This window comes from Rhinopithecus roxellana, chromosome 13, assembly GCF_007565055.1.
Source record: "Rhinopithecus roxellana isolate Shanxi Qingling chromosome 13, ASM756505v1, whole genome shotgun sequence".
Taxonomy (NCBI): domain Eukaryota; kingdom Metazoa; phylum Chordata; class Mammalia; order Primates; family Cercopithecidae; genus Rhinopithecus; species Rhinopithecus roxellana.
The window spans coordinates 17,561,923-17,576,117 of record NC_044561.1 but is presented as its reverse complement, the minus strand read 5'-3'; the positions used below and the strand labels follow the sequence as shown (position 1 = coordinate 17,576,117).

At 55.2% G+C, this 14,195-nt stretch overlaps 1 protein-coding gene across 2 annotated transcripts; it reads right to left on the bottom strand.

Moving 5' to 3' along the window:
* Window positions 1–597: 597 nt before the first annotated feature.
* On the bottom strand, window positions 598–13,255 carry SLC35E4 (solute carrier family 35 member E4). 2 transcript variants are annotated; one of them, XM_030915207.1, is made up of 2 exons: window positions 11,834–13,255; window positions 598–829 (listed from the first exon to the last, which is right to left on the bottom strand). In XM_030915207.1, exons 1-2 carry the CDS (start codon window positions 12,450–12,452, stop codon window positions 744–746), a joined length of 705 nt encoding a protein of 234 aa, XP_030771067.1. In that variant the 5' UTR covers window positions 12,453–13,255; the 3' UTR covers window positions 598–743. The 2 variants fall into 2 exon arrangements, with proteins under 2 accessions (XP_030771067.1, XP_010369139.2); XM_010370837.2 differs by lacking the exon at window positions 598–829 and adding an exon at window positions 2,150–3,443.
* Between the last annotated feature and the right edge of the window lie 940 nt (window positions 13,256–14,195).

The window sequence follows — 14,195 nt, the reverse complement described above, 5'->3', positions numbered from 1 at the left end:
TGGCTGTGGCCTTGGGGGAATCACCTCAGTGTCTAATGGTCCTGAATCTGGTGACAAATCAGCTCCCAGGTCACACACAACCCCAATCACCTGTCCCCACAACCACCAGGGGCAGGCTTTAATCTGACGTGAGGCTCACTCATTAGCCAAGCATCCCACAAGGCCTAGAAATGAGGGTGGTACAGGGAGGTCCCTGCTATGGCAGTGGGTGCCCGTTGGATGGGAAAGGGTCCTGAGTCACCAAGGAGGATTTGACCACAGCCATCCATCCCTCCATCCTGCCTGGCAAAGCCTGAGAGTGGAGGCCAGAGGTATCCAAGCTGCTCAGAGACTGGGCTGGGCCAGCGGCATCTCTGAGTCAGAGGGTGGGTGATGAGTGACTCAGCCCAGGCCCACTTCCCCTTCTGTAAGGCAGCCTGGGCGGAGCCTGGGGCCAGGAAACCCCATACCGGTCCTCCTAGGCCTTCTCTAACCACCCCCAACCCCCTACCTCCCACCCCGCGGTGGGCTGGCCCTTAACTCAGCCCTGCCTAGCACTGGCTGGCACTGTGGTCCCTTACGAATTCTGGTTACTGAATCTGAATGATTCCTCCCTGAATCTCAGTCTCCCCAGACCACAGCCCCAGCCTGGTCTAGCTCCTGCTCCTCACACAAAGGGGAGACATTTTGCAGATGGTTTCCAGAAAGGTTGGGTGACTACCCCAAGATAGAAGCAGAGCCAGTTGGTGCCTTCACCTCCTTCCTCACTCCTGGCCCTGCCCAGCGCTTCTCATTCGAACCCTCTCCAAGGGGATCATCAGTTCCATTTTGCAGATCTGGAAGCTGAGGCCTAGGGAGGGGAGGCTCCCAGTCAGGTGGGCAGAGCAGGATTAGGTCCCAGGTGTTCTCACTCCAGCCTGGGTCCTTATCATCTTTAACAGGTGGTCTCCAGGAAAGGTAGCTGGGTGGGGAGAGTTAAGTGTTACAAGTGCCAAGGAAAGGCTCAGAGGTAAATAACAAAGCTGACACTGGCTGGCGAGTCAGGGAGCTCTGGGGGTTGGGACTCCTGTCTTAGGTTCCCTACATGGGAGCCCTGCTCCCCTGCACCCCTGCAAGCCTCCCGAGCACAGTCCCTTGTCAAGACCCTCATCAGCCCTTCTTTTTTTTCTTTTTTTTTTTTTAAAGAGATACGGTCTTGCTCTGTCACCCAGGCTGGAGTGCAGTGGCATGATCATAGTGCACTGCAGCCTCCAACTCCTGGCCTCAAGCGACTGGATTTTTCTTTTCTTCTTCTTTTTTTTTCTTTTTTTTTTTTTTGATACAGAGTTTCGGTCTTGTTAGCCAAGCTGGAGTGCAATGGCGCGATCTTGGCTCACTGCAACCTCCGTCTCCTGGGTTCCAGCATTTCTCTTGCCTCAGGCACATGCCAGCAGGCCCGGCTAATTTTTTGTATTTTCAGTACAGATGGGGTTTCAACATGTTGGCCAGGCTGGTCTCGAACCCCTGACGTCAGGTGATCTGCCCGCCTTAGCCTTCCGAAGTGCTGGGATTACAGATGTGAGCCAAGGCGCCAGGCCTGGATTTCTCTTTTTTAAAAAGAGTTGCATGTTTGGGCTTTCTCCTCCAGGCAAGGGTTTAAGCCATGAGAAGGGAGGAGGTGGTTGTAGGAATGGTAGGAATGGGGGACTGAACAGAGGGAACAGCATGTGCAAAGGCTTCATTGAGCAGGCCTGGTGTCACAGGGAACCAAAAGAAGTCGGTGAGGCTAGAAGACAGAGCCCAGGGGAAGGGAGATGAGCTGGGTGAGGCTGCAGGTGCCACGTCCTGAGGGACTAGGACTCTGGGGTAGGAAATTCTGACTTTGTCCGAAGGGCAATGAGGAGCATCAGAATGTACATGTTTTAGTGAGATCCCTCTGGGTGAAGGGGGCTGTGTGTAAGATGCAGTAGAGGGGCCAGGGCAGAGGAAGGGGGAGGCCACTGCCACTGTCCAGAAGATGGGCAACGGTGGCCTGGCCAGTGGAGGGATTTGAGGGAATGGCACTGGGCTCGGGGTGGGGGGCCAGACAGACCGCGATGGGTAAGGGTAAGTGAGGATGTCCTAGTTTCTGTGTGGGAAGCCTACCACTCTCCCTATATCCCCTCTGTACCCCCAACAAATGACACAGGCATACAGGCAAAAATAGTGTATTTGAGGATGGATGACCCAAAATTGGGGGGCCCAAGGGTGAGGCCACAGCAGCTGCCTGCAGTTGGCATAGACTACCCCAACTCCCTAGGGGAGCCCAGCAGCATAGAAGCCCCCCCGTTGGGCCTCCTAGCTGCCTCCCCTCCAAGAGGAAGGATTGTGGAACCGCCAAGAATCATCATCATCGTCATCGTAACACGTTGAGGTCTTCAAAGTCTGCCCAGCAATTTTTGGCATCATAGTTGATATTAATCATAATGACTCTGACAAGCACAGGGACTATGCCAGGCTTAGACCCACCATCCAGTGGTGAGCAGAGTCTGTGGCAGGGGTGAGGCAGGCAGGGATGGGAGGCAGGTCTCCCTGGGAGTCCCCATTCCAACCTCCAAGTCAGCCCTTCCAGAAAGCTCCCCTCCCTGCCATGGCCCCCAACAGAGGTCACTGCCTGTTCTCCACTTTTTTTTTTTGAGACAGGGTCTCACTCTGTCTTCCAGGCTGGAGTGCAGTGGCATGCGATCTTGGCTCACTGCAGCCTTGATCTCCAGGGCTCAAGTGATCCTCCCACCTCAGCCTCCCATGTAGCTGGGACTATAGGCACGCGCCACCATGCCCAGCTAATTTTTATATTTTTAGTAGAGACGAGGTTTTGCCATGTTAGCCAGGCTGGTCTCAAACTCCTGGTCTCAGATGACCCACCCATCTCAGCCTCTGGAAGTGCTGGGATTACAGGCGTGAGCCACCATGCCCAGCTCTGTTTTCCATTCTTCCTATGGCCATGGCTGAGGGTTGGATTCAGGCCAGGGCCATCCCAGGTGGCTCCTGAGATCTCAAAGACCCTAGGTCTCAAAGACCCTTGCTGGGCTGGTCCCTCCGCCACAGCCCCCGACGGGCAGCCCAGGAGGCCACAAACTCGCAGTTGTGGTAAAGGAACATTCCTGAAAGAGTGAGTGCGATGCCCACGTAGCTGAGGGCACTGAGGCGGCTGCCAAACAAGAGCCGGGACAGGACGAGGTTGCCCACTACGGTGAGGTTGCCCAGGACGTGGACGGTGAGGGCAGAGGTGAGGGCCAGCAGGGAGAAGCTGGCCAGGTTATAGAGAACAGACAGGAGGCAGCTGAGCAGGATGCAGGCCCAGAGGCGAGAGTCACCAGCAGCGGGCGGTGGGGTGACGCCAGCCTCCAGCACCAGGGCTGCACCCGCCAGCAGGCAGAAGCTGGGCAGCGAGGTGGCGTAGAGCAGGGTCACCGCGTCCAGCCTGTCCTCCTGCAGCAGGGCACCTGCAACAGGACAACCACCATGAGCACCCAGAGGGACACAACCCCCTCCAGCCATCCCACTATGACCCCTATGGCCGATCCGCTAAGAAGTCTACCCGGGCCCCTCAGGCAGGGCGAGTGGCTCCTGATCTGAAACGTGACAGTCAAGAGTTGGAGTCAGACCACCTGGGTTTGTGACCTGTGTCCACCCCTGACTAGCTGTGACCTGGGCTCATGAGAGGCATTTAACCTCTGTAAGCCTGAGTTTCCTCACCCAGAGAGTTGGGTAATAATCAGACCTAATCATGGGGTTGTTGTAAACATTTTAAAAGATAGCATACATAAAGCTCTTAAATGGGAAATGCTCAGTAAATATAAAAAACTAAACTAAAATAAATAAGTCTGTTATCAGCCACTTCAAACCGCCTCCCACGAGCTGAAACAATGATCTGCTTGGGATATCTAAATGATCAATAAGCATGAAGACTAATGGCTGAAAAAAAATTACAAAGGCCGGGTGTGGTGGCTCATGCCTGTAATCCCAGCACTTTGGGAGGGCGGATCGCTTGAGTCCAGGAGTCTGAGACCCGCCCGGGCAACGTGATAAAACCCCATCTCTACACAGTACAAATATTAGCCGGGAGTGGTGGCACGTGCCTGTAGTCCCAGCTACTCAGGAGGCTGAGGCAGGAGGATCTTGAGCTCAGGAGGTAGAGGTTGCAGTGAGCCAAGATCACAGCACTGCACTCCAGCCTGGGCAACAGAGTGAGACCCTGTCTCAAAAAAAAAAAAAAAAAAAAAAATCGACCAGGTGCAGTGGCTTGTGTCTGTAATCCCAGCACTTTGAGAGGCTGAGGCAGGAGGATCACCTGAGCCCAGAGGAAGGCTATAGTGAGCTATGGTGATGCTACTGCAGTCTACCTCAGTGACCAGAGCAAGACCTTGTCTCTAAAATATAAAAATAAATCTTCAGGGGCTGCCCTGGCCCTGAAGGTCCTAGGTTCTTTTTTTTTTTTTTTTCTGAGACAGAGTCTTGCTCTGTTGCCCAGGCTGGAGTGCGGTAGCATGATCTCGGCTTGCTGCAACCTCTGCGTCCCGGGTTCAAGTGATTCTCTTGCCTCAGCCTCCCAAGTAGCTGGGATCACAGGCACGCACCACCACACCTGGCTAATTTTTGTATTTTTAGTAGAGATGGGGTTTTGCCATGTTGGCCAGGCTGGTCTTAAACTCCTGACCTCAGGTTATCCTCCCACCTCATCCTCCCAAAGTGCTGGGATTACAGGCGTGAGCCAGCGCACCCAGCCCAAGGTTCTTAACCCAGCTTCGAAGACTGCATCAACTGGCCCCAACCACCCGGGCCATAGCCCTTATTACTCCCACACTGCAGTTCCAGCCACCATGAAAGGGCAGGCCAGCAGAGCGTCCCAGCTCTGCCACTTACTAGCTACATGGGGACCTTTGCATTAAAAAAGAAGAATTTATAAAAGAAAATAATAAATTGGGTCAAAAGGGTGACCCATTCATTGCTTCATTCACTTATGACCACTGGAGTGACAAGGGAACAAAAGGTCATTGTGGGATCTTGGCTCTCACTCACTGTTTATAACTGATAATCAGCATTTTTTTTTTTTCCTGCTAATACTGGGGCTTGTCAAGATGAATCCAGGACTAAGAAGAAACCTTTTCACTTTGTAAGGGAAGAGAGAATCTTGCTGCTTTGCCTATGTCTGACTGTATATCTGTGTATACCTGCGTATACACGTGCCACCATCAGCCAATTCAAAAAGGGGTGCCCAGGTGAAATGACATTATTATTATTATTATTTGAGACAGGGTCTGGTTCTGTTGCCCAGGCTGGAGTGTAGTGGCACGATGTCAGTTTACTACAACTTCTGCCTTCCGAGCTCAAGCGATCCTCCCGCCTCAGCCTCCCAAGTAGCTGGGGCTACAGGCATGCACCATCACCCCTGAAAATTTTTTCTAGAGATGAGGTTTCATCATCTGGTTCACCCAGGCTGGTCTCAAACTCCTAGACTCAAGCAATCTGCTCAGCTTGGCCTCCCAAAGTGCTGGGATTACAGGTGTGAACCATTGCGCCTGGCTGAAATGACATTATTTGCATGAGGGCAAGGATGGCGTGGGGCCTTCGCCAAGTTAGTGGAGAGAGATGAGTAGTCGACACAGGTCCCCTCCCAGGCCTCTGCAAGCCTCTATGCATTTTCTGACACACACTTTCCAAAAAGCCACAGAGATGCTTACTCATAGGCTATGCTTAGAATAGGAAATGTTATTTCTCTCTCAATTTCATTCTGATGTTTTAGCTTTGATCTCTAGGCAACAGACAGTCCCTCTGGCTGAAACATTTCTAGAAATGAACAGATAATCAGAACGCTCCTGCTCGCAGGCTCGAAAGTTAACACTGTTATGAACTGCCTGTGGCTTCCACATTAAACGTCCCATCACAGGAAGGTGTGTGGGTTTTCAGGTGAACCTCACCTTTGGCAAATTTCACCCTCTGCAAGGCAGCCAGGCAGGAAGGTCCTAACCTTCCCACCCATCTCCTCACACCCATTGTACATCCCACCCACTCCTCCACCTCCCCTTCCTGCAGCCCACGGAAAGGGCGGTGAGTCGCTGTCAGAGGCGGCAACTGACTTCTGCCTGGGGACCCCAAAGTGTCAGCCTGTTTGTCCTGCCTCATTGCCACCTCTCCTTCTAGTGGAACATGCCCGGGTTTCTGTCACAGATGACAGCTGACCCTTCTCTAAACCCTGTCTGCTTGCTCTTGGCTTATCCCTTTTGCTCCTGCACGGGCGGTGTGACACTGTCTCTCTCTGCACACCTCAGTCTCCTTGTGAGTAGTGTGGTTCAGGTGGCAACATCTCCCTCACACGTGAGGTGCTGAACACAGGGCCTGATGCACTGTGTGATGCCCTTGATGCCAGCTCACCCCGGCAGCTGGCATGATCCCCACACCCTGCTCCTGCTGGCTGACACCCCGGGCCCTGGGCCTGTTTCCCATTCCCAGATCACCCTTTCCTCCTCCATCAGTATGAAGAGCTGGGCATGGTGTGGGCACCTAGGGAGGCCCCAACAAATGTTTGCTCTCATGGTTACATTATTGTCATCCTCACTGCATGCCTCTTCCCCTAGGCAGCCTTCTCAGGGCTCCCCAGGAAGAAGCAACCGCTCCCCAACACCTGTGACCACCTTGACTCTAGAACTTCTCTTTTGCCACTGTGATCTCTATATCTGAGTGCATCTCCCCCATCACACACAGCCTGAGAGCTCAGAGGACAGGGGTTGAGTCCGCCTGCTCTGTGATGCGGCAGGGGGAGGGGGTCCAGCTGAGAGCAAGCTCAGCAGGCTGGCACCCCACTTCCCACCCTTTCTGTGGGTAGGAAGACGGCACTCTCCTTGTGCAGGCCCCCTGGGCCTACAACTGGCCCAGGAAGGAGGGAAGCCGCTGGCCCTGCTGCAGCGGCAGCTGTCTGGGCTCTCCTCTTTCTGGATACTTTTTTTTTTTTTTTTTTTTGAGATAGAGTCTTGCTCTGTCACCCAGGCTGGAGTGCAGTAGCGCGATCTCGAGCTCACTGCAAGCTCCACCTCCTGAGTTCATGCCATTCTCCTGCCTCAGCCTCTCAAGTAGCTGGGACTACAGGCGCCCACCACCTCGCCCAGCTAATTTTTTGTATTTTTTAGTAGAGATGGGGTTTCACCATGTTAGCCAGGATGGTCTCGATCTCCTGACCTTGTGATCCACCTCGGCCTCCCAAAGTGCTGGGATTACAGGTGTGAGCCACTGCACCTGACTTTTTTTTTTTTTTTTTTTGAGATGGAGTCTCAGTCTGTCACGCAGGCTAGAGTGCAGTGGTGTGATATCTCAACTCACCGCAACCTCCACCTCCCCAGTTCAAGAGATTCTCCTACCGAGTAGCTGGGATTACAGGCATGCACCAGCATGCCCAGTTAATTTTGTTGTATTTTTAGTAGAGATGGGGTTTCACCATGCTGGCCAGGCTGGTCTCAAACTCCTGACCTCAAGTGATCTGCCTGCCTTGGCCTCCCAAAGTGCTGGGATTACAGGCGTGAGCCACCATGCCCAGCCTTCTTTCTGGATACTTGCCCTCTGCTCCCACAAACTCTGCTCTCAGGAATGGAGCTGGCATCAGCCACGTACACTTGAGTCTGAATCTGGCCCTGGTGCCTCTCCAGGAGCCTCTTGCTGTAGAAACCTCCTTTTGTTCAAAACCTATCTCAGGCCAGGTGTGGTGGCTCATGCCCGTAATCCCAGCACTTTAGGCCGAGGTGGGTAAATCACTTGAGTCTAGGAGTTGGAGACCAGCCTGGGCAACATGATGAAAGCCCATTTCTACAAAAAATACAAAAATTAGCTTGGCATGGAGGTGCGCCTATAGTCCCAGCTACTTGGGAGGTTGAGGTGGGAGGATTGCCGGAGGCTGGGAAATTGAGGCTGCAGTGAGCCACTGTGTTCCAGCCTGGATCACAGAGCAAGACCCTCTCATAAACAAACAAATGAGCAAAAAAAAAAAAAAAAAACCTATCTCAGGCCCTGGCTCAAGTCTGTTCCTCTCCATCTCTGCAGGGCTCCCATCTCTGTTCCCATCTCCCTAAACTCCCTCCTGAACCATGCAGCCCAACCAGTCTATGAGATCGGCTCGCCTGTCAGAGCCATCAATAAATCTATCCATCTGGGCATGCTTGGCTCACACCTGTAATTCCAGCACTTTGGGAGGTCCAGAGGGAAGATCATTTGAGGCCAAGGGTTCGAGACCTCCTGGGCAACATAGCGAGCCCCTGTTTCTACAAAACAAAAAAATTAGCCAGGCATGGGGCATAAGCCTGTAGTCCTAGCTACTCAGGAGGCTGAGGCACAAGAATTGCTTGAACCCAGGAGGCAGAGGTTGCAGTGAGCCAAGATTGTACTGCTGCATTCCAGCCTGGGCAACAGAGATTGTCTCAAAAAAATAATAATAAAATAAAATTTAAAAATTATAATTTACAAAGTATGTACCCTCTGCCAGGCCCCGGGGCTGGGTTCCAGGAACACAGAGTTGCCCAAATCTGTCTGGCAGACAGCAGACATGTAACCAGGTGGCGATCATACATGGCATTTGGAGCCATGATGGGGTGAGCAGAGGGTGCTTCAGGAGCCTAGAGCAAGGACCCAACCTCCCCAGGGGTCAGGGAGTTAAGACTGGGGAGGGAGGTAAGGAAGGAGCTGGCAGGAGTCAAGATGCAGCCCGATGCCAAGCACATGCCACTCCATGCCCAAGTGCCTGAGGCCTGGCCAGCCATAACCCCTCCTGAAGGTTGGGGGCTGCCTGGGTCCCAGTGTGAGGAGCACTGACTGTTTCTCAGCAGGGGCAGCACAGGCCTTGAGGTTAGGACCTTCATAGCACTGTGTCCTGCACGGGGGCGGGGCCCATAGGTCAGGTTCCCCAGTGCAGACTCAAGCCCAGAGCTCATGCCTGTGCTCAGCCTCCAGCTATCATGTAACCTGAGGGCAAAAAATAGAACTGGGTTTTGGCCCTGCCTCGGGGCCAGGGAGGATAGAGACAGGGCCTCTGCGTCCCAGCTCTGAATATGCCAGGGCAGAGCTGAACTCTGACTTCAATCTTCCCTGGCTGTGGGCTGCCATCAACCCCAGCCCAGCATTCTTGGAGTGTCCACTTCCTTCTCCCAGGCCTGGGTCACAGGATCTCAGGACAGGAAGGGAGAGCAAGAGGCCCCTTAGACTCCATCAACTCCAACTCTCCTCCACTGACAGACGAGGAAAGTGAGGCCCAGACGAGGAAAGTGAGAACCCTGATCTGTCCAAGGTTGCCCAGTAAATATGAGCAAAGGTATGGTTGGAACCCAGGCCTCCCCACCCTGAGTGGGCGCCCTGGCCTCCCCTATGTCTCCTTGAGTTGAGGCAGAGAAAGGGTAGAGGCTGCGACTCAGATGCTCCTCAGTAGGAAAGGCGGGAAGCCAGCCCTCAGGCAGAATGATCTAGCGGGTCTGGGCCTAGAACCTCCACCCTAAACTGCCCAGAGCCCTGCTGCCCTCTTCAATCAGAGGCAGCATCTGGAGTCACATAGACCACGCTTCACGTCATTAGGGACCCTGTGACCTCTGTGTAAATCATGAACTTCTTTCTTTCTTTGTTCTTTGTTCTTTTTTTTTTTTTTTTTTTTTGAGACGGAGTCCCCCTCTGTCCCTAGGCTGGAATGCAATGGCGTGATCTCGGCTCACTGCAACCTCTGCCTCCTGGGTTCAAGTTATTCTCCTGCCTCAGCTTCCCAAGAAGCAGGGATTACAGGCACGCACTGCCACGCCCAGCTAATTTTTGTATTTTCAGTAGAGACAGGGTTTCACCACGTTGGCCAGGATGGTCTTGATCTCCTGACTTCATGATCCTCCCAAAGTGCTGGGATTACAGGTGTGCGCCACTGCGCTGGGCCGAACTTCTTTCTTTTTTTGAGACAGAGTCTCGTTCTGTCACTCAGGCTGGAGTGCAGTGGCATGATCTCGGCTCACTGCAACCTCCTTCTCCCGAGTTCAAGCAATTCTTATGCCTCAGCCTCCCCAGTAGCTGGGATTACAGGTGCAAGCCACCAGGCCCAGCCATTTTTTTTTTTTTTTTTGAGACGGAGTTTCGCTCTTGTTACCCAGGCTGGAGTGCAATAGTGCAATCTCGGCTCACTGCAACCTCCGCCTCCTGGGTTCAAGCAATTCTCTCGCCTCAGCCTCCTGAGTAGCTGGGATTACAGGCACCCATAATCACGCTCAGCTAATTTTTTATTTTCAGTAGAGACTGGGTTTCCCCATGTTGGCCAGGCTGGTCTCAAACTCCTGACCTCAGGTGATCCACCAGCCTTGGCCTCCCAAAGTGCTAGGATTACAGCTGTGAGCCACCATGCCCAGCCCAGTTTTTTTTTTTTTTTTTTTTTTTTTTTTTTTTTTTTTTTTTTTTGAGATGGAGTCTCACTCGTCATCTAGGCTGGAGTGCAGTGGGGCGATCTCGGCTCCCTGCAACCTCTGCCGCCCGGGTTCAAGCTATTCTCCTGCCTCAGCCTCCTAAGTAGCTGGGATTACAGGCGCCTGCCATGGCACCCAGTTAATTTTTTTGTATTTTTAGTAGAGATGGGGTTTCACCATCTTGGTCAGGCTGTTCTTGAACTCCTGACCTCATGATCCACCCATCTCAGTCTCCCAAAGTGCTGGAATTACAGGCGTGAGCCACCGCACCTGGCCCCAATTTTTGTATTTTTAATATATACAGGGTTTCACCACGTTGGCCAGGCTGGTCTTGAACTCCTGGCCTCAAGAGTCCTCCCACCTCAGCCTCCCAAAGTGCTGGGATTACAGGCATGAGACACCATGCCCGGCCTGTCAAATCATGAACTTCTCTGGGTCTTAGTCCCATCATCTGTAAAATGGGGATAATGTTGGTGGTTGCCATGACAACTCAAGGTCAACACCCAGCACCAAGCCTGTCACACTGCAGCTCCCAGTAAACATCAGCCCTCCCCAGACTTAGGCCCGAACCCTGACTTTCCAAATCCCAGCTCAAAGCTTTACCTCCTTTTCTCTCCCTGACCCATGCTTTCTGGCTTTCCTCTGGGTCTAAAGCCTTAGGCCACATCTCTTGGAAGCATGGAGTCCTCCTATCTGGGTTCAGATCTTGCCTCTGCTGCTCACTGGCCACATGGCCCAGAGCAAGCCTCTTCATCTATCAAATGGGAACAAAACAGTGAGATAAAGGGCTAGTCAAACCATAGATCACTAAATACCGGTTTGTAATTCCAGAACTTCAGGAGGCTGAGGTAGGAGGATCACTGAGGCCAGGAGTTCAAGACCCACCTGGGCAACAGAGCAAGACCCTGTGTCTATACAAAAAAAAAAAAAAAAAAAGCTGGCCTGGTGCAGTGACTCACGCACTAATCCTAGCACCTTGGGAGGTCAGGAGTTCAAGACCACCCTGTCCAACATGGTAAAACGCCATCTCTAATAAAAATACAAAAATTATCTTAGCATGGTGGTGGACACATGTAGTCCCACGTACTTGGGAGGTGGAGGCAGAAGAATCGCTTGAACTCGGGATGCAGAGGCTGTAGTGAGCTGAGATCTCACCACTGCACTCCAGCCTGGGTGACAGAGCCAGACCCTGTCTAAATAAGTAAATAAACAAATAAACACGAGTTGGCCCTCCAGAGCCTGAGTTTGGGGCCTGGAACTCACTGAGCTGTTGGCCCTCTCTGAGCCTCAGTTCTGCTTCCTCCACAGCCATGAACCTCAGTTTCCTCATCTGTAAAATGGGACAACAGCCATACCCCTCACAGGGCCATCCAGGCCACACACCCACCAGGATCCCCACCTTGTCAGTTGGCCACCCAGGCACTTACTTTGCTGAACCGACTTGAGTCCGCGGAGGCAGGTGGCTGCCAGCAGGAAGCCACAGCCAGTGGGGGGTGTCCGGAACTCTCCAGCCAGGCTGCAGGCGGCCCCCAGGCAGAGCGGACCCATGGCCGCCAACTGCAGCGGGTGGTGGCGGCGGCCCAGCAGCAGTGCCGACAGGGCCAGGGTGAACAGAGGCGTCGTGGTAGTGACCAGTTGTGCCAGGTCCAGGGGCACAGCCCTTAGGCCCACGTTGCCGCAGGCCATGGAAGTGCCGAAGGTGAGGCTGAGCAGTAGGACTCGGCAGCGAGTGCCGCCTGGCATGGGGCGCCGTGCCCCCCGGTGGCACGCCAGGGCTGCCACCAGCATGTGCAGCGCAGACAGCAGCAGGGGCCGCCCAAAGCCGTGCACTGTGAAGATCCACTTGTTGAGGCTTGACATGCTGGCTCCGGCCAGCAGCCACACCAGTGCTGCCATGGCCACCCGGGCCCGGCCAGGCTGCCGGAGGGCCTGAGGGCTGCCAGGAGGCCACTCGGGGGGCCCAGCCGCCCGATCACCACCAGCTGCTGCTGCTACTTCGGTTGAGGTCATCCTGCCATCATGGTGCTCCGGCGGGCAGCGGCACATCCGCACCAGTGGGGCTAGGGCAGGAGGTAGGCTCCCCAATGACCACCTCTGGGCCACCAGAGAGCTCCGCTTGGGGCCAGGTTAGATTCTGGTTCCTCCGACCCCGTGTCCCGTTTCAGACAGGTGAGAACACTGCTTACTTGTGCCAGGCCTGTGCCAGCGATGTCTAGGAGCTAAGCTGTGTTTCCAACTCAGACAGGGTAGAGCCAAGGTCGCGGCTGCTAGGATCTCCAGGGTCTCCGATGCTCAAGCGTGGGCTCCAGGCACCTCTGCCCCGTGCCAGGCGGTCTCCACTCGCCTCCTCGCCTAGTGCCCACGCTATGCTTTTAGATGAAATCCTCGTTCCTTTTTTCTCTTCGGTCCCCAGGTCATTAGGGTGCGCGCAGATCCAGACCCTAGGAACTCCTGCGTGCTCTGGCCGTGGCCAGGTCTGGCAGGGGGGCGATCCGGGCTCCGCGCCTGGTGGTGCCCAGCCTGGGGGGTCGCGGGCTCGCTGTCTCCCACACTGCCCGCGCAGTGAGCTGACACCACGGCCCGTGCTGCGGCCGGTGCCTGGCGGCGAGCTAGGCGCGGTTCCAGCAGGGCCTGCGCTCCAAATCCTGCTCTCGGAGGCTTTGACTGCGGCTCTGGCTGCGGCTGTGACTCCGGCTGTGGCTCCTGCTGCGACTCACTCCCGGCTCCAGCTCAGGCCCGGCACGGCCGGCGCGGTGGTGCGCTCTTGGCTCCGCCTCCGCCTCTGCCTCCTCTGCCGCCGCTGCCGCCGCCCGCTCCCTACACGGAAAATTGGGCTGAGCCCCCGCGCCAGGCCCCGCCCCAGGCTAGGCCCCGCTCCCGGAGGCGGGAGGGAGGTCTCGCCCCGCCCCAACACCTCCCGCTCACAGCCCCTCCCCCATCGGCCTGGCATTTCCCCCATCAGCCCTCCTCTGCCCCGGGCCTGTGCATCTGCCCAGTAGAGCCCCACCCCGAGCTGGCGTGGTCAGCCTCTCTTCGCCAGCAGGTCTCTTCCCACCCAGCGCCAAGGCGAGCCCCCCATGGAGATCAGCGCGCATTGCTGGAGACACTGGGGTATCCCGCACAGCCGCCCAGGCTATCTTCAAGAAGCAGGGTAGTGAGGAGGGGCCCACAGGCCCCATCCCAGGACCAGTCTCGCGCCCACCTGATCTCTGGCCACAATTATCGTAGAACCTCAGCATCCAGCAGAGCTGGATAACGTAGTCCCTTAAGGCACCTCCATCGCCCCTCCGTAGCCCCAGCATCCTCCCCAGCCTCCCAGTCCAGGGCGGCGCCACCTGGGGACCCTCAGAGGGAAGCTGAATCACCAGGCAGGGCTACCCGCAGCTGCGGAAGTAGGTACCGCCGGCCGGCATCCTTCCCCGGCCAGCAGCCTCTGTCCCGTCCCCTGAGCACTCGGAGCTGACTCATAGCAGAACTTCCTGGGGTCCACCCTGTGCTCCAGCCCCGGCAAGACAGAGCCCTGGTCTGGAAGGCAGAGCAGTTGCCACTGAGCCCTTGCCCCGTCTCGGTTTTCCCACGGGAACGACAGACGCTCTCTGAGCTCAGGACTGGGTAAATGGCGTGCCCTAGGGCAGAACAGGTCCATCCAGATTCCAGGCCAGGCCTGGCCCTGGCCCCTCTGAGCTCTGAAGTCCAGGGGCACGAGGACCAAGGCCCAGCCATGTGCCCAGTACCAGATGTGAGCCTCTTTCCTGTTGTCGGGCTTCCTTCCCTAGGTTTCTGCCCAAG